General features: G+C 46.0%; 1 protein-coding gene across 4 annotated transcripts in view; it reads right to left on the reverse strand.

Annotated features, from left to right (window-relative positions):
* Positions 1-853: 853 nt before the first annotated feature.
* MAPK8IP1 (mitogen-activated protein kinase 8 interacting protein 1) overlaps positions 854-19,454 on the reverse strand; it is a 58,060-nt gene continuing 39,459 nt past the window's right edge. For all 4 annotated transcript variants that reach the window (XM_079951330.1, XM_079951328.1, XM_079951327.1 and 1 more), the window contains 9 exons: positions 14,101-14,182; positions 11,132-12,007; positions 9,717-9,792; positions 8,445-8,617; positions 7,981-8,090; positions 6,946-7,065; positions 3,657-3,727; positions 2,918-3,016; positions 854-2,029 (listed from right to left, as the gene is read on the reverse strand). In XM_079951330.1, the coding sequence (XP_079807456.1) occupies positions 1,957-2,029; positions 2,918-3,016; positions 3,657-3,727; positions 6,946-7,065; positions 7,981-8,090; positions 8,445-8,617; positions 9,717-9,792; positions 11,132-12,007; positions 14,101-14,182 (1,680 nt within the window). In that variant the 3' untranslated portion in view covers positions 854-1,956. The remainder of the gene's footprint in view (positions 2,030-2,917; positions 3,017-3,656; positions 3,728-6,945; positions 7,066-7,980; positions 8,091-8,444; positions 8,618-9,716; positions 9,793-11,131; positions 12,008-14,100; positions 14,183-19,454) is intronic.

Here is a 19,454-nt window from a genome sequence, read left to right on the forward strand (position 1 = left end):
TAGTGTCCCAACAGCATCTGAAGGGCAACAGGTTCCCCATCCCTGTTTTAGGGTCTCCCCAACATCTGGTAGAAATGCAGACCCAAAACCCTTTGAATGCCACTTAATAATTGGCTACTTTCCTTAACTGGCAATAACAGAGCTGCCAACATACAATCTATATTTAGCTAGAGAAGAGGCTAGTAGATTAGAAGATTTTGTGGCAGAGTCCATTGAGGTCCTGGGATTCTGACATCTCAAAGCCTTTAACCAGAATAGGGGAATGTGACACAATTCTGGAGGTTGCAGGGGGCCAACAGCTGGGTAAACTCTAGCAAGACTTCTCAATGATTGTCAATAACTAACAAATTAAGCCCCCTCCTAATTGTATCTGAAAGCAAAAAAAGACACACGCACAACACCAAGGTTCACAAATATATGGAACCTCAATGGAAATGGGAGGGAGTTGGCATCCATCTGCCTTGGGAGACAATGGAGGAGTGCCATGCTCCCCACCCCACCTGAAAGCCAAGCTATTCCAAGAAGAACGAGAGTTGTTTCATAATACCCAACATAGTTATTCGACACTATTGGATTCAGTGGGACCTTTCCAAACTTTTATAAGCCTATGCAAGGTTTATACCTGTACTTTTGAAAACTGAAGATGTGTGACATTTCCCTGGAAATCTGATGTACTATAATTTGGTTTCAAAATGGGGGTTGCAGAACCTGGAATGTTGCTATGCTGCAGCTGGTGTGGCTCCCCAAGGAAGGCTAGCAGAATGTCAAATTTGGCTCTTGCAATTTCCAGGAAAACAGCAGTTTGCTTAGAGGCCTGAGTCTCCTTGGGCAACAAAACAACAGCAACGCAGGGTCTTTGAAACATCAACGTTTAATCATTGTTGTCATTAGAGCAGAAGCACAGAGCCCCCTGCTTTTTTGGGGGGAGGGGGGAGAAGGGCAAAGGCACACCTTTCTGTAGCTCTTATTAGCCCCTGGTCACTCATGCTATTCTCCCAGCTTTTCTTCTTCTCTGTGGGACCGAGCCCTTCCTGAATCAATTTTGTGCTTATGGCTGGAGCTCCTCTCAAGCCCCTTGATGCAGATGAATCAGATGAACCCTGGCTCTCGTGTTCTGTGCAGGGTCCAGATTCCCTCCGTGAATGCAGAACCTGCAGCTGGAGAGCGGGTATGGAGGGAAGGGAGATTTAGAGCAAGGGCCGGGGTGGAGGAGCTCTTTCCATCAGCAGATTCCCAGGGCATGGGCCCTCCCTGGCTGTCTACATGCCTTCAAACTGGGAGGGGCTAGGATAGGCACCAGTGTTCCTCCAGTGGTTCCCGGATTTTTTGCAGGCACAGGATAAGAGACTTGGATGCTATGTCTTGGGAATTGGTGGGGCAAATGGCTACCACCCCCATTCTCTGTCTCCTACTCCACTATTCCCCAACCCCACCATTCCCAGCCAAGGACTGGGCTCACTACTTGCAACCACCCCCAAGCTTATTAGCTATTCCTTCTTCTGCAGTGGAAGGGCAGCATTCCCCTCTTACTAGACTCCCAATATGAAGGGCTGAACACGGCAGCTAGAACTAGAGCAGGCCCCAAACAGACTCGAGCAGAACTTGTGGAGCCCTTTCTCTCGCAGTAGAGCACTCCCAGTGCCCATGCCCACTCTCCTCCTGTACCAGCGGCAGCAACACCTGCTTCCGCTGGTGGTGCTTTATTTCGGATAAAGAAACAAATGGAAAAGCATATTTCTTCTTCTGATAATAAACCCTTTTTTTTGGTCCACCCACCCCACCCATCCCAAACCCCCAGCCCAAGGAAAGAGGAGGTGCACTGAAAGAGGTGGGGCTCTGCGCACTGAGGAACACTGTTCCCACACCCACTCCTCCTTCCATCTCAAAGCAGCTTGTCCATGCACAATGGGGGGAATGGCCCTTGTCTGTACAGGGGGGCGGGGGCTGCCCCGGCCCCTATTCTAGGTAGATGTCCTCTGTGGGGCACGTATATTCCACACATTCCTTGTAGAACTGATGGAAGGCTCTCCTGCAAAAAGAAAACATGAAATGGAACGTCAATTGGGAGCTGGGATTCTTCCACAGAACAGGCAAAGCAACAAGTTAGAGCTCAACACTGAGCCTACCAAGAGGACCTTATTCACTGCCTCTACTGCATCTGCAGAAAACAATATTTGGAAAGAGGTAGATTCCATCATGGGAGCAGGGCTGGGATGGGAGAGTGCCTAAGCTCTGCCTAGTCAGGTTGTATGGGATCAATTCCAATCTGCTACCTCCCATGATGTGGACAAGCTGCTTGGACGAGTGAAACCTACCACCTGTCTCCTTTATCCTGGCCCATCAAAGTGAGCTGGATAGGGCTGGGCAATGGGCTCTGTGGGGTGGTGAATGCTTCTCTCAGTGAGAGAGTCTTCCTGGACCCTCTTAAAGAAGCTGTTATTAAACCACTCCTTTAAACACATCTATGGACTCGGCCATTATGGCCAATTATCACCCAGTCTCAGATCTTCCATTCCTGGGCAAGGTGATTGGGCGGGTGGTCACTGAACAATTCCAGGCACATCTGGAGGATGTGGACCATTTGGATCCCTTCCAGTCGGGATTCAGGCCCCATCATGAGACTGAAACCACCTTGGTTGCACTGGTTGATGACCTCTGGTGGGCTAGAGACCGAGGTCAAAGCTGTTTCCTGGTTCTGCTGGATCTCTCAGCAACTTTTGATACTGTTGACCATGGTATCCTTCTGAACTGTCTAGGGGGGTTGGGAGCTGGGTGAAAAGTGGCTGATCGCTGGCCACTAATGCTTCTGCTGACATCTCCAGTACCCATCTGCGACTGACACACCCCTCTCTTAGATCCAGGTAGACTGGGATCTTTGTAAATAGCAGGAATTTTCAGGATGTAGCCTGAAACTCACCCTACAGACTCTGCAAGTGGTTTGGTGGACTCCTCTGCAACAAAGACATGGCACGCAAATCTGTGGTCAGCTGGGTGCTTGGTGATGAACCCAAAATACCTGAAAGAGAAAACACAATACATGAGTTTGGGCTAAAGGTTGGGTCTGGTATCCTAGGCTAGGAATGAATTCTCTACCAAAGTAACAAGACCCATTGGTTTCATTCTTCCTGCAGGTACAAAATATACCTCCCTGAAGAGAAAGCCATTGGTTTTCCTTTGCATGTGTGGACAAAAGCAGGAAATGGGACGAATACTTTTCTTCCTGTGCAATTTGCGTACCAGACAAGGCTGGTAAACCGCAGCTGAGACAACAGAGCTCTCACCTGGATTAAAAATAAAGCTCGATTGAGAAGCCAGCCCCCCCCCCCCAACAAATGACGTGCACACACCCTGCCAAATTCACAGCGGTCTTCTGGCTTCTGTCTATCTATGTTGGAACCAAGTGGAGGATAAGTGTAGGTGATACAGTCCGATTAACAAGATCACAATGCTGTTATATGAAACTTCATGCCCATCCTACCTTTATCAAGCATATTGTTTAGCAGGGATTAAGAAGATTGCCACACAGGAATTTCCTATGCAACAAGTTACACTTCAAAGCCCCAAACTGCCTAGGATACATTGCAGGATAGTGCAAGGAGGAAGAGCTGTGTGTCTCCTTTGCCATGAACTCATTTTGACCATCCGCAGGGACTTACTTGTTGTTCTTTGGGTGGTATCCACAGAATGAAATGTTCTTCAACTGGAAAAAGTGGCTACATTTATTCCCCTGCAGGACGGAGAGAGCAAGATGTTAGGCTTGGGTAAGAGTTAGGACCGTTGAGGAACCAGAAACATTTATTGAAGGAAAGGGAAATTAAAATGTGTTCGGATCCCTCACCCTTGGGAGATCCAAGTCACAAATTAAAAGGACCTCATGCTGTGTTTTGGGGAAAGGATATTCCATTGTAAAACTTGCAACAGTTTATCTGTGCACTGCAAAAGCTTGTACGGTAGGAAGTACAGGGGAAATTCCAGGAAGGGCTGATGAGAAGGAAAATCAAGTCACGGGAGTCTTGCTGTACTGGCCTCAGAGGAAGTAGGGCCCCCAGACTCCTGATTTGTCCATATTAAATTACTTAGATCCTTAGCCCTTGTAGAACGAAAGTTAGGAAGGAAAATGTGCATAGACTATTTTGTGTGATATGAGCCTATTCCCATCTTTTAGCAATTTTAGTCAATGAGTGAAATAGCAGCTGTGATTGACAGGTGCTATGTTACACACACATCAGAGGAGACCCAAAAACAGCTCCAAAATGACCAAGGAAGTCCTTTCTCTAAACACTTGAGAAAAGCATCAGCCTGGTTCAGTTTTAAGCCATTTTACTGTCTTCTTTGCTGTATGTGTGATTTTTTTTCTAGATGGAGAAAGAACTGCCTGATTCATTCTGAAGGATCGTCCAGGCTTTTCTCTTCCTTTGGCTTTCCCTGGTAGAAATGGGATTGTTGACCAGAGACAATAACTGAAAAATCCAGGATTTTAGTGTAGCTGTAATTGGGCAGTAGCATGTCTACCCAAAAGCAAAATTAGCAGCTAGGACAGTAATTCCTGCTCTTTCTAACTCAGAATTAATTTCATGCAAGAAAAGAGCTTTTTCCAATATTTTGTGATTTTATTTTTTAAAAAATCCTGCTAATGCAAAATACATATAACAGGGGGGTACTGCAACTGAGAGAGCTATGTGGGTTACATCAACCCTGCAAAGTAGCCCCAGCTTGCTATATTCAGGCCTGTCAGGGAGGGGCTGAATAGCCCCTTGGTGCGTTGGTTTCTTCTTAGGGAAATGCAGTTGAGGGTGTCATTAAGTGGATTGTCAACTGAATTAATTGCTTTTTCAACCAAAGGGTGGGGAAAATAGGGGAATTGTTGGAAGCAGCTTCTTGTTCCCAGTATGATAATCAACAGTTACTTACTGTTGGTCAAGAAAAAGAAAAGGGTGTCTGTTTGTCCTGTGCTAATAACACTGTTCTAGTTGTTAAGAAATAAAAACAATAACTAACCACAGCAAATGCTGCTAGAATACACTGCATTCAATCTTGAATTCATCCAGCCATGAGCATTTAAACCTCAGTCGCTGTTTTTCTTATGCCACTTTTGGTACACACCCTCCCCTACCATCTGAAATATCGTGTCTGGTCTTGAAATGAATATAGTAATGCCAACCTAAGATCAATTGATGAAGCGTAACGTAACAGGTTAACAACTCAGGGAACAGGAGTTTTTTGCACGGTTTAGGGTTGGTACTGGAGGACAGCCATGCCCTTGTGCCTTTAACAGCTGTGTGGCAGGCAGATATTTAACAGGTTAAGACAAAAAGAGCCACTTGGACCCGTTTCCGAAGAAAAAAAAACTGGGAGCCGCAAAACTCGTCATTATAAAAATAACATTTTTTGTCACTTTTTTATTATTTTTTTGTTTGACCCCTCAGAATTACTCCTCCTCATAGAAATAAACGTTAAATTAACAAGTTAGCTTTTTGTGTGTGTGTGTTCTTCACTCCCCTTCAAAACAGTGACCAGCATACATGCCCCTTACAATGTAGCGGGCGGGCGGGCAGGCGGGCAGGAAGGTGACGTCAGGACGGTGCGTGACTAACGCACGCACCGCCCCCATGCGACGTCACAGCCAGTACAGTGCCCGCCACAGTGGGGAGTCTCAGGGCGTACAATGCGCCTCCTCCCCTCGCTAGTATCCGCCCCGGAGCCGCGGCAAAGGTGTAAAAGAGCCACATGCGGCTCCGGAGCCGCGGGTTGCAGACCCCTGGGTTAAACCTTTTCTAGTATGGAAACATAAATACAGAGCAAGCTTCCCCAGCTGACATTCTGCCTCTCAGACATATTATTACTGATGTGCAGCTCCTTATCTATTTTTGGGCTCTTCATCCCACTCACAAAAGATTATATAAATTTCCGTATGACACAAAGCATATGCAAATCTGTATCCTCTTTTGTGAGTGGGGCAGAGGGTCTAATCCACATACAAGTGTCCTGGGTCCAGAAAACCCTGTTGGCATCACTAGTTCCAGATCATAAGCTTCTTACTCTCTCCTAAAGGGTCTTATGCAGGAATACGAAAGAGGGGATTTCAGGTTCAGGATTACAGGAAGGCTGCAGCAGTATCAGAGTCAAGCAATATTCTTGTACCAGCTACAAAATGTCCCAGCCTTTACATTGTGTGTCATTTAACCTTCAATAAATGAAAGGTCTTGGTTCTGTTACAATTATTTCATGAGGGAGAATTGAATGGATTCTACTTTAGCGTTAGTGCACAAAATAATGGGACAGTTGGTTACACACATTTGAAAAATAGTAATACATTCAAACAAATGTTTTGTTCAAGCAAAATAAATTGAAGCCAGCTGTGTTGATTAAACACAGCCCAAGCTCAGATAATTAATTAACACACTATCATATATATTTCTCCCAGTCTTTCTGCTTTCAGGTCCACTGCCCTTGATTGACTCTAGTAGGGCATTTCCATTGTGAACAGAATGCACTTTCTGAATGGCTTTGCTCCTTCCTCTTGAAAGCTCCATGTGAGCTACTTATGCAGAGAGGCTTTACTGCACAGATCCACAGGACACCGGTTAAAATAGTAGCAGACGGGTTTAGCAATGCTTCGTAGATTATCGGAGCAGCTTAGCAAACAGACCTTCCAGTGCATTAATATACCTACAGCCTGGGAGCATGTACTTTTGCATCTGGACTTCAGGGCATGAATGTGACTCTGCCCTGTTATCCAATCCCCAATAGACTCCTTCAGGAAAAGACAGGAGGAACCGCCAGCCAGGACATATGCAAATCACTCTCGTTTGCATGCTCTCTTTTGTTTATTGGCCAAGGGGTAGCACTGAGCTGCTGCTGGAAGATGTAATAATAATGAGCCACAGAGAGCACAGAACCCAGGAACAGTGCTGGCAGCAGAGCTACACATGTGGTCAAGCCTACCTTGCTGGGATCCTTAGAGTCATCGCCTTTCACAGCAATCTTGACTCCTCTCATGCTGATCTCCAGGACGCAGCTGGAGGGCGGGTTAAAGTGCACGGTGAGGCGGCGAGTAGTGGCAATCTGTGCCAAAACAGAAAATTTGCACCAGCTGTCACACAAACTATCTGGAGTTTCTGGTGACACTGCTCTTCTCATGGAAAATATCACCCCCTCTCCATTTGATATAAAGCTGGGGTCCCCATTCCTCCTCCCAGGTTGGCAGTTTCAAGAAACCAATTTGCCAACTGCACCCCTTCCTAGAAGATAGAGATCTGGTCACTGTGCTGCCATGCCTTGGCACCCTCCCACCTAGACAGCTGCAACATACTCTCCACGTGGCTGCTCCTAAAGGTTATTCAGAAGCTGCAACTGGTCTAGAATGCAAACACCAGACTGATTTCTACCAACAGCCATGGGGAGCAGATAACACCAATCCTATGTGAGCTCCAATGGCTGCCAGTTGGTTCCAGGCCAAGATGCTGGTATGGACATCTTAATGTCACTCACAGCCTGGGCCTGGAATATCTATGGGGACCATCTGCATATGTATATTCTCCTCCCTAAAGATACAGTGCAGCTGTACCTGTCTCCTGGTGGTTCTATTTTCTATTGAATTGGTAGCCACCACAAAAGTGCCTTCTGGCTGGAGGCCCACAGACTGCAGAACCAATTGCCTACAGAGATCTTCCAGATTCAGGACTTTGCCTTTTTAAGTAGGCACTAAAAGCAAATTTATTTACCCAAGAAGCTTTTTATGGTTAAAGTGCCAATTTGGTAACTTAACACACCCACACACCTCCCTCTGACAGTTTTCTTGGCATTTTAATCGTATGTTGGTTTGATCTTCTCTGCCTTGAGAATAGTTGTATTTTCAATAGTTGCATTGAAAGGCACAATATACATTTTCTAAACAAAATGACATCACATTTTCCCTCCCACCAAAGAAAATGTCCCGTGGGAAAACCATGGCTTAGCAGGGATGGGCAGGGACAGTACCTTCTGCATAGCTGCGCACAGCACATCATTTCCTTTATGATATGGAACCTGAACTGAGCCGAGGAACTTCACCCGGTACTGGTCCACCCAATCGCTACTCTTGCTTGAATCTAAAAATCAGAAGTTCAAGGTAGGTGAGAAGAATCCGATTCACATTGATATCCTACATGGCGTAAAGTTAGGAGGGAACAGACTTCTGGTTGCTCTAACTACTGACATAGCTGTCAGGGATGGGACACAAGTCGTGAACATCTACACTCCTTCATATGAGTGATAATTTGTACACCAGCTTTGTCCTTTCCCCTTCCACTTTGAAGAGTGTCTGAAGTGTCAGCATTTTCTCAGGAAAAGTCCTGGTTTACAAGACAGCTCTGAGCCAGGACTGAAGTGCATGAGCACAGAGCAGGAATGGGTACAAGCAGCCAGATATGTGTGGGTAGCAGAGCCATTGATGGGTTAAGTACCTGTCATATGATCTGGATCCTTGGTGACCTCAATTGCGTAGTAAGCAGGGAAGATGCCCCGGTCCCCGGTCCTCATATTATAAGCCTCATACCAATAGTCTTCAGCCTGAACCTCCACCAGCAGAGGGTCATCGACCTCCAATTCCAGTTCATCTTCATGACGAGGCACAAACCTGAGGAGAAAACCATGCAACTTATCTAACCAAAATTATGTATTGGGGGTCAAAAGGTAACGGCCTAAACTCTCACTGCTAGCACACTAGACGAAAAGTGCCTGCATGTTGGAACAGATGTTATTTCTCTAGGCTTGGCTTAGCAAATAACTTCTCACATGAGTGGTGCCACCTCAGAGGAGCTGCTCATGGAAGACTGAAGGAGCTACTTCTCCATAGTTAACTCCCTCCCCCCGGAAAAGTATCTACTTCAAACTGCCATATGCTGTTCCTCAGCTGCTACCCCACTGAAGACGCCATAATGAATGTGCAATGTTAGCTGGCCGTATCCTAAGCTAGCTAGGGTACAGAACAAGGTTAGAACTCCATCTTTTTGCTAAGCAGCTATGTGAAAACTTGACATGCAGGCCATGTTTCTGGAACAAGTAGCCCATGCCAAGAACCACAAGTTAAGGCAAGGGACGTTACAAACTACCTACCTAGAATATTTCAAGAATCGTCAAACTTTTCTTTTGGTTTATGCCTGGTTGGAGCTATTGGTGAGAAAGGCTCAATAAATCTAAGGAATAATCAATCCTTTGATATAACCAAGGGAATGAATGTTAGAGGTGCTGTGTTTATTCTCTGGATTCAGCTTTGCAGTGATGAGGGCCACTGTGAGGAAGACTTCTTGGTGACTCAACCAGGCATAATGGATTTTGGGTATCGGTCCAGTCCAGTAACTTTCAAAGCCTAACATTATGAATGGAGTTTTGTGTGCTTTTGGCAACTCTTTTGCACCCTATCAAGCTAACAGGGATATGTTATTTGTATACGTAAGCTCTGAAAAACAATTTCTCCCCTGGCTTAACAAATCCTCACAACCAGTGTCCAATATAGGCAACCCTGGATGTTTAATTGAAAACCTTCCATGGGTAAGAACCCAGTTCCAAGTATGTTTTTCTATCTGTACCACAAGCTGAGACCCATAGATCAAGGCCACTGAAGACACCTTATGCCTTAGATGACATCTCTACAATTCAGGTGGTCACAGGTTGGAAAACACCACTGTTTGGGTGGATGGGAGGATTCTGGGGCAAAAGGTTTTATCTGCACTCACCTGAAGACTGCTCGGTGTGTCTGCTCTTGCTCCTCCCCATTGATAATACAAGAGAAGAGACCAAATGATTCAGCACCTGGAAATGAAGTGGGGGAAAATACTATAGGCACCTAATAACTCTCATCTTCAAGCAATGAAGTCAACTGTTTTCTGGAACATGTTTTGCCAAATCAGAAGTGCCCAACAATCATCTTAACTGCACAGCTTCCTAATTTCAATTGGTGAGCGAAGATTCTCTGTGAGGAGTGGGAATTCTATGCATGAGTAGCTGCTCTCATGTAGGTATCCTCAATGGGACAATGTGATACAGAGAGGAATAACCTGACCAATGATAACATTCTGGGTGGGTGTGTTTCATTGTTGTAAGTTCTGACACGAGCCACTATTTCACAGCATATCTAGTTGGGAGAACAACATGGTGTTGTGCTCTTAATAAAGTTAGCCAAAGCTTTACCCTGCAGCCTCACCACACTTCCTGCAAATGTGGCAGAAATTGATGTGTTCCAAAACTCAACATAATGTAAGCCTCAATTCAATATAATGTAAGATAAAATGGAGGCAACAACATGTGACAGTAGCACAAGGATTTCCTGCAGGAATCCACTAGAGAAAAAGCCAGTCAAAAAGGTCTAGCATATTTTGGCTTCTTAATGGGCATCTACATGAAAACAACTGATTGACTAAGCTGGTAGCTTCTTGTGGAGCAGATAAAAGGACTGGAGACATACTTCTTTTCCTTAAGTGTTGGGGGTGATATGAGAATCGGATTGTTCCACGTAGTGTGTATACTCCTCTCCCTGTCATCTCTGGTAAACAGGTTTTTCGGGGCGTTGAAGTGTTTCTAAAACCCTGCTTGCCAGAGGTGATAGTGGGACAAAAGAAACATGTATGGCAACAATACCCATGTCATATTCCTTTCAATAAATTGCCTCTAACAATCTTGATTTATTGAGTTCTGAGAAAGTATTATGCCATGGCCATACACTTATGTTTAGGGAGATTTTGTTCCTCAACCCATTCAGACACCAGCATGAGACTGTAAATCAACCTTCACCAATCCAGTTCCCTCCAGATGTTTTGGACTATAGCTCCCATCACAACCAAGTCATAGTCTAAAGTGTTTGGAGGGAAACCCAGTTGGCAAAAGCAGCTCTTGAACATATTTGACATTTTCTTGAACTACACATCCAAGTTGCTCTAAGGTCTTCTGAGGTCACCTTTGGTCTTAACCAGATTATTTTTCATAGAACTGTCTCTTGTATTGACCAACAACTTCTTTGTACCCCTCCCCCGCAAGGCATTGGGTTTTAATGCCTGAGCAAGTGCAATCTGCTATGATATGCTGTGAAATTACAGGTCCCTCCCCCCCCCGCTCCAGTACCAATGCTCATACTGGAATTTGCCCCAGCACTCACTGGAGGAGCGTGACCGTCCACTCATGAAGACGTTGAGGAACTTCTTGGAGAAATGGATGTCTGCCTCAGGGGTGGAGTCCTCAGAGAGACAGACAGAGTCACGTTTCAGGGCGTCCTCCTCATACTCCTCCCCAATGGCTGACTCATAGGGTGAGGAGACACAGTTGTCGTAGACAGTGGCTGAATCGCTCTCGTCGCTGTAACCCGAGTAACACTGTTTCAGGCTTACGAGTTCCAGCTGCACGTCCTCGTCTACCACAAGAGTGTATTTGACCGAATCGTAGGAGAGGGCACTGGTGTCGGAGCTCACAGATGCCCTCTGGCGGCTATGGCAGGGCCGGTAGCCGCCATTGCTGCTGTTGCCATACACAGTCCTTGATGCGTTCATTTTGTCAGGTGACGACAGGTAGTCCAGCACTTCATCCTCCTCGCTGATTGAGGTGTTCGGTTTTCCTGCCAGTTGTGGGTAGCTGGAAGTGTCTATGTCAGAGCTGATGGACATCCGGTTATCACTGGACTGTGACATGAATGGCTTCTCAGACTCCAGAGGGTCAGAATTCTTTTGCACTGGTGTGAGGTAAATCTCCTCAGTAGCCTCCAGCCTCACATCTGTCTGGTAGCGAATGCGGTCCCGATAAGCTTCTGGCCCCCGTGTCACTACTACAACGGTGGGGTTCTGTGGTGGGGGGCGGTTGGCAACCTGCTGTTTCTCCGGTGCCCAGGACGAGGCAACACAGGCTGGAGCGATCTGTGTAGCAGCCGTACGCCGGCACGGGCTCTCCGTGGATGTGCCCCGATCTTTGGTGGAGGTTGTGCTGTTTTGGTGAGTGACCTCATCACTCAGGCAAACGTGGTCATGGGGAGGGGTCTGCTCACCTAAGGGTGGGTAAGGTGGGGTTAGAGGTTTAGGTCAGCCAAAGGAATGAGGGCAACAGTGTCTGGGTACATCTCAGCACAGTTAATTCAGAATGGTGGCAAAAGCAGCTGTTGTGAAGGCCAGGCACCCTAGGGACTGAATCTAAGGAGCTGAGAGGAGCTGTTTCACTTGGTGGGGCCTGTGGAACATTACAATAGTCAGGGACAATTATAAGCAGAGTTGGTATACCAAGTCCTAAGTATTAGCATTCACATCCCAAAGTTGTTATAAAACCTTCTAACTGGAATGACCAATGTTTGGAATTAGTAAATTCAAAACTGGAATGAATAGCAAAGGAACTAGTTTCCAGGGACCACAAGGATATTATGAGAGGAAGGAATTAAACGTAGCACACTAGGAAGATTGCTCTGTCAGCACAAGCCTTTCTGCTTGCCTGATGGAAGATCTGCTTTCTCCTTCTCCCATGACCTGTTCCAGACAGGGGCGTAAGAAGGGGGATGGGGTGCCCAGATTCCATCATGGAAGGGGGTGACAAATTATCAAGGAACAATTACTGCCCTACTAGAGCGGTTCATAAAAAACTTTTTTAAAAAAATGCCTGCTCCAAAGGTCTTATCTTACTACACTAGGGATTATATAGCTATACTGTATATGAAATTTCATGCATATCAGTTAATATCTTGACCCTCCTCCACAAAAATAGCTGTTTGCTTGGTTGTTTTCCTATGTCATGAAGGCTGAAATTTCAATTCAGTGGTGCACTTACTGTTCCCAACCCTAACCCTGAAAAGCCATCTAATCTTGCCCTCAGGGCCAGATTCAACTAAATTATTGTGCAAGCAGAAGCCAGCACAACGTGTCCCGCTAGTTCAACAGAACTCTCCTCCCCATGTTCCCTAAATCTGCTCAGGAGAACCCTCAGAACAGCATTCAGCAGAAGCAGAGAAGAGACTGGTATGTCCATCAAGCAGAACAGCATAGAGGAAGATGAGGGGGCAGATTATTCCACTGGGCAAGCAGAAATGCTCTCGCTGACAGAACTTAGTTTTAGCAGGACACTGGATTCCTCCCCAAGTGTTGTTATTAAATTAATATGGATTGAAATTGATTAAAGTGACACGGGGGCCCTTACTTCATAACCCTCACCACCCTGCTGTTTTTGCTCCCCAAGACCACTCTCATTCTCCTGCGGCAGTAAGCTTTTATTAACATTACTCTGGTGATTCAGCATCTCGGACTGGAAATCCCACCTCCCCTCTATTGAAAAGAAATAAATATAATACATCAGTATGTGTTTGAGGGATAGTATGCATGCACAAACCACAAGAATAGTATTTTTGTCTCCTTTAAACATACTGTCTCTCTGGCCCAACACCAGGGGCAGACCTTTGAACCCCATCCCAAGATCAAGTGGTTTCTGGAAACAGAGATTGTGCCTTTGTGGACAACAACAACAACAACAACACACTCGCCTCAGTCTGGTGCTGTACCAAGTACCCAGACAGGCCCACCCAGCTCATTCACCCAAGTCTTGGTAAAGCAAGCCAGATCAGCTCCTTCATCCATCATGAAGGGATCAGTCAGATTAGTCCCTTCCTCAGCCCCTATACCAGGGGAGGTGGATCCCTGTTGGTTCTCCTGGATCTCTCAGCAGCTTTAGATACCAGAGACCATGGTATCTTCCTGGAGCAGCCCTGCAAACTGAGAGTTGGGAGCACTGTACTGTGATTGTTATTAAATTGATATCTCCCCTTACTTCAAGGACCCCAGAATGCTGTTCATGTTGCTTTCACTTCACAACCCTGTGAGGAAAGTTGCACTGAGAGAGTTAATTTCTCAGACCATCTATTGAGTGCCTTGTCTGACGGGGCTTTTTGAACCCAATTCCAGCACTTGCACCCAACCCCCCATGCCTCGTGTGCCACCAGTCAATTAATAAAACTATAGCATCCGTTTCAAGATGCAGGCCAAAGTGAAGACACATTAGAAGGATGTAGTGAGAAGGTCCAAGTGCCAGAGAATGTACCATCATGCAAAAAGGGGGAGGAAAAAGATAGAAAGAGAACCAGTCGCTGTACAGAGATGAACTCACCAGTTTTCAGAGGGGATGACGACCGGGACACTCGCTCCTGCCAACTGTGCTTTTTCCCCAGAGAGTTGTTATTCAGAGTGTCCTGAGCAAAAGAACAAAGCGGCCTTGTAGCTGCAAGGGTAAACGGCGCATGGCACAAAGGGGGCCCCATCAACCCCCCCCCCAAACTCCAGCCTATGGCCCTGCTGCTTCCCCCTCCCCCAGCCGGCTATTGTCTGTGTGCATTCATAGGGATTCAACAGCTAAATCCATCTGTTGCTGCTGCAGCCGCAGATGCCAGAACCACTGTAGGCCAGATCCACATTGAAGCAGTTGAGAGAAAAGGGAAAAAGGAGGAGATGGAGCAAGGCATGGGGACTGGGGTCGGGGGGAGAAAGTACCCCCCAAGCCTTCGTCAGAATGAAGCAAAATGTCACATTTCCGGGTACCATTCACTTGTGTTTCGCTGCTGCAGGGAGACTGAATCACACAAATGCTCTCTCTTTCTCTCAGGGGCTCATCCACACTACTGTTCATCCTGTTTCCAAGTGGTTTTGCCTTTGCCCTGGAAAACGCTCTCTTTAGTGCTAAATCAGAGCAAATAGCACACTGCAGAAAAGCTGACTGCTGTTTGTTCCAATTCAGCGCTGAATCACAGGATTTCCCAGGGGGAAGTGGCAGGGCAAACGTAAATGTGGATGAGCCATTGTTCCCATTAGTCAAAGAATTTCAGGCATTCTAACACACTGCTGCCACAATGGGCTGAGCTGCATTTTACAGTGTAGCTCCTGGCATTTCTCCATCCCCTCCAAAGCAGCAGCCCAGAGTGAGTCAAGGTGGCGCTCTGCAGAGGTTGCTGGATGACAACTCCTATTATCTCTTATCGCTTAGCCATGTTAGTTGAATGATGAGACTTGGGAGTCCCAACAACATTTGGAAGGCACCATGTTCGCTATCAATGCGGTAGCCAATTAATCAGGATGGGGTGGGGAAACATTCAACACAGTGACATCTCAGTGTGCTTTTGTCTCCCCAAACTTTACAAGGGAGATTCAATTTCTGAGTGGGGAGGAGAGACACAGGTTGGCAGCAACCATGTATCCATTGTATTTCATAAAGAGACCCTATCAAAAATAATATTATTTATTGGATAAGGCCATGGAGCAAGACATTCACTGAAGTACCAGACATTAAAACACTCTTTTTTGAGAAGGGTGTATGCTTTTTAAAGGTGCACAGCCTATGAAGCATAGAATTCTATAATTGTAGAGTTGGACAGGAGCCAAGGGCCATGTTGTCCAACCCTGCAATGCAGGAATCACAGCTAAAGAATCCCTGACAGATGGCCATCCAACCTCTGTTTACAAATCTCCAATGAAGGAGAGTCCACCTGTTGAGTGCAGCTCTTACTGTGAGAAAGTTTCTCCTTATGTTTAGTTGAAATCACCTTTCTTGTAATCTGAATCCATCAGTTTGAGTTCTCCTGGTAGCAGTAGAAAACAATTTTGCTCCATCATCCATGTGACAGCCCTTCAGATATTTGAATATGACTATCATAATTCCTTGGCTATCATGAATTAAAGGATTCTGGAAAGCCTGTGTCCAGTGACGCTGCCATGTGCTGTGTCAGAGGCAAGCAGGGTCTCTCCCCTAACCCATCTCCAGCTGCCTCAGTCCCTTTTGTGTCTCTCAGGGAGCTACTCCTAGAGGCTGCTTTGGCTCACCCACTCATGCTTGAGCCCTGGTACCACCAGACTCTCTGCCCATTTCTCTACCAGGGAGGTCCTTGCTTTCCCAGGGCAGAAGTGGAGGAGAATGTTACAGGAAGCAGCTTCAGAGAAGGCTCTTCCTCTGCTGCTGAGTTAAAAAGCACTGTCGGCACTTCCGGGTTGGCGCCATAGCCGAATGGCGGATTCCCTCCGAGCTCCGGAGGGAATCTACTCGACAGGGGTCGGGTCCTGCCGCGCCGGCGACGCGGGGACCCTCAAAAACCACGGGCGTGGAAGCCCGTGGACTTGGTGACTCGGCGGGCACCGTTTGCGCCCCCCGACCCGCGAAGGAGCCTTTTTAAAGGCTGCGGAGCGGGGGACGGGGAGCGGTGCGGTGCTGTGAGTCTTCTGCTTCCCCTGCCGAGCGAAGCCGCATGCCATTCGACTGAGAGCGCTGACTTCTTCTTTTGAAAATTTGGACTAAAATCTAAACAACCCGTGAGTAATTTGGAAATTTGGATATTGGACTAAAAACTTTCTTGGATTCGGCACGAGCGGGGGAGGTGCAAAAAGGAAGTCCGTCTCCCCTGCCTTGTAAACAATCTGAAGCAAGGATTAAATAATCAAGGTCGAGAGAGTATCTCATTTTTATTGGAGTAAATTATTAATTACACGGATTGACTGTATAAGTAATTGTGCTGGAGGATAAGAGCTAACGTTGAGAGCTAAAGTTCCCCCCCCCCGAAACCCGGGAGTGATCTGCGAGAGGAGCCTGCTGAGGAGACATAGAAGACTTTGACAGCTGTCAAATTAGCTGTCAAAGTGGGAGAAAATAGAGAACTTTGTTTCTGACGTTTTTGCTGGTTACATTTGCTACAACATGGCGATAAATTGTTGAAAATAAAGAAGAAATTGAAACAAGTTAACTGGACTGTTGGGCTGGAAGTGTAAGGAATACTTAATAACCAGAATCCCTCTAGAGGGGGTTCAGGGACACTACAAGAATGGAAATTGGCCGGAAGATATTAGCTGATCTGGATGAGGTTGCCTTTCTCGTGAGAAAATTGGTAGAGCAAAGTCATGTTTTGTCTACAGTCCAGGCAGCTGAACAAGAAAAGAAACTTGAGAAATTTGAGGAAGTGGAGAAAGAGATATTTGTTGAACAGGAGCAGCAGGAAGGAGGGGCTGAAATGGTGCAGAAGGCAAAGGAGAGCCGGAGGCCTGTCAAGATGGATATAAAAGAAAAAAAGTATTGGATGATGAAAATTTGTTTTGAATTGAAGAAGGAGGAATGGAAAGATCTACCTCTGTGGAGATCTGAAGATTTTGGGACATTTGGACCTAAAAGGATTAAGAAACAAGTTTTGAGTTCCACCTTTAAATATGGAGGCCCGGCTGGAAGGAACATGGACTTTTTTGGGACAGAGCCCTTCCGAGATTCGGTGGTTAATACAAAGGACTATGAAAAAAACCGGCAGATAGGAGTTGAGAGGGAATTAAGAGCCTCTTACGTGAGGAATCCAGGCTGATACCAGATGGACTAATGGACAATGGTTTAGGGATTGAAACCGGGAAAGGGAGGGAGGGGTTTGGGAATCCGAAGGGTGTACAAACATATTTTGATTCTTTTTACTGTCTTTCTTTTTTGCTTTGTTATAGGGGAATTCGTGTAAGGGAAATTGGGTCAACCTTAGTAAAAGTCTTTAAGCATAATGATTAATGTATATAAGTCAAAACTTGATATATAAACTGAATTAAGTATAATAACAAACTAGGGTTAAAAATTAGGGATAAGAACTTGTTGATTAAATATTTGGACATGGAATACAAGAAGGGGAGGCGAGGGGAAGTCGCGGAAGAAAGTTATTGAAAATTAGGATTCTAAATGTTGAACGTTTTTCTTTTTCCTTTTTATCTCTTGGTTTTTGTGTATTATTTGAAACTACAATAAATATCATTTAAAAAATAAAATAAAATAAAAAGCACTGTCTCCTGCAAAAGGGTATCTTAAACAGGCCCCCAGGGCCACTCAGTCCTCATAGGCCAAGCAGAAGGAAGGTGCACCTTGAATGCTAAGCTTGTAGAAAGGTAGCATATAACATTTCTAAATGGATTCAAGTAAGAAAACTACCATATGTACAATGGGAGAGGCAGGGGCAAGGAAACATACTTGCACCAATGGTTAACAAAAGGCATGCATACTTTCTGAACAAAAATAATGAATGTAAAAGCAAACTTCTGATGGACTCCAGAACAACACCCCCATTTTTTTTTCTAAAAGCCATTTCATGTGTCCCCTTGTTCATTTGCTGCTCCCAGTTCCCATTTTGCTGAATTTGCTGAAATTAGATTATTATTTTTTCTATGTTAAATTATTTCCTCAGCTGCATTTGCACAAGCCTAACTTCCCTCTGCAGTCCTTTGGAATCCTTCATTTGCTCCTCCCAGTATCCCCCCAAAATAAAACTAAACCTGCAGCTAGAAGCTTCCTAGGCCTTGGAGACTTAAAGCACTGTTTCCTAGCCACTTTGGTTCCCTGGCGTGCTGCTGGATTGCAGTATGAAAGGAATGCCCCAGGACCTGCATGAAGCAGCACATAGAGGCAGGAAGAGAAGGGAGGGCAGTGGGATGTACTGTCCCAAGAGATTGTCCTCTCTGCAGCCAACGAAAGAGAGAGGCTGCCACTCGCTGCCAACGTAGCTTTGAAAGCTGCTCTTGTGCTGGGGCAAAGGAGCCCATGTCCCCATCTGCCTCTGCGTGGCTCCCGGTGGCAACTGCACAGGCTTCAAGCTGCCTGAACAGCAACCATTTCTGCCAATGCATGTCCAGAGGAGGGGCTAGCAGAAAAGGAAGCAGCTTCTCCCCCAACACACACACACACACACACACACACACACACACTTCAGATGGCCAGAGAATGGGATTATGAGATCATACACTTGTGACAAGAATCAACAGAGCTCTTTGGAGGCATTATGTAACCATCTCAATATGGTGATTGAGGGCATTCTGCATGATATGCCACAGACAAAAGACTCAATGCTCTCGTGATCTGGAGAGGGGTAGGGCTCCCTGTTCCTGAAGAGCTTGTAACATAGTTATTCCTCCACCCATGATACTCGACACTAGTGGTACAAGGCCCTTCACTCAGCCTGCCCTTGCTGACTCTGCAATTTCTGCTGCAGCTTGTTGGGTGTGTTTGGAGATAGGAACATTGGCCAAGAGTTGCTTGAAGAAGACACTGCGTCTGGTTTCATGACAGGGAATTACTAAGAGGGGAATCGCATTCACTGTCCCCCGCAAAGCTGTCCATTCCTGCGACAACCGTCAAGGTTTTTGGTCACCAAACCACAGCAGCACAAAGAATGTCCCTCAAAATGGCAGATTCATAATGATGTAGGAGCTTGATGCTATGGAGAAGGAGGAAGTGAGCTGGGTTTTGCAGTTAGCGCAAGAGCAGTGCTGTAACGTCTGAGGGAAAGGGATGAGCTGGAAGCTGGATGCTTATCCTTATGCCCTTTTGACAATCCAGTTGCTCTGCACTGCAACACAGTGATGCTTCTGATGCAGTGTCAAAAGATCCTTACTGCACCAGGACATTTTGACACACTGCCCAGCAAACATACTCCTTTGGAGCAACTGAGTGTCTCTAGCAGGGAGAGAGAT

Source organism: Podarcis cretensis, assembly GCF_951804945.1.
Source record: "Podarcis cretensis genome assembly, chromosome: 1".
NCBI lineage: Eukaryota > Metazoa > Chordata > Lepidosauria > Squamata > Lacertidae > Podarcis > Podarcis cretensis.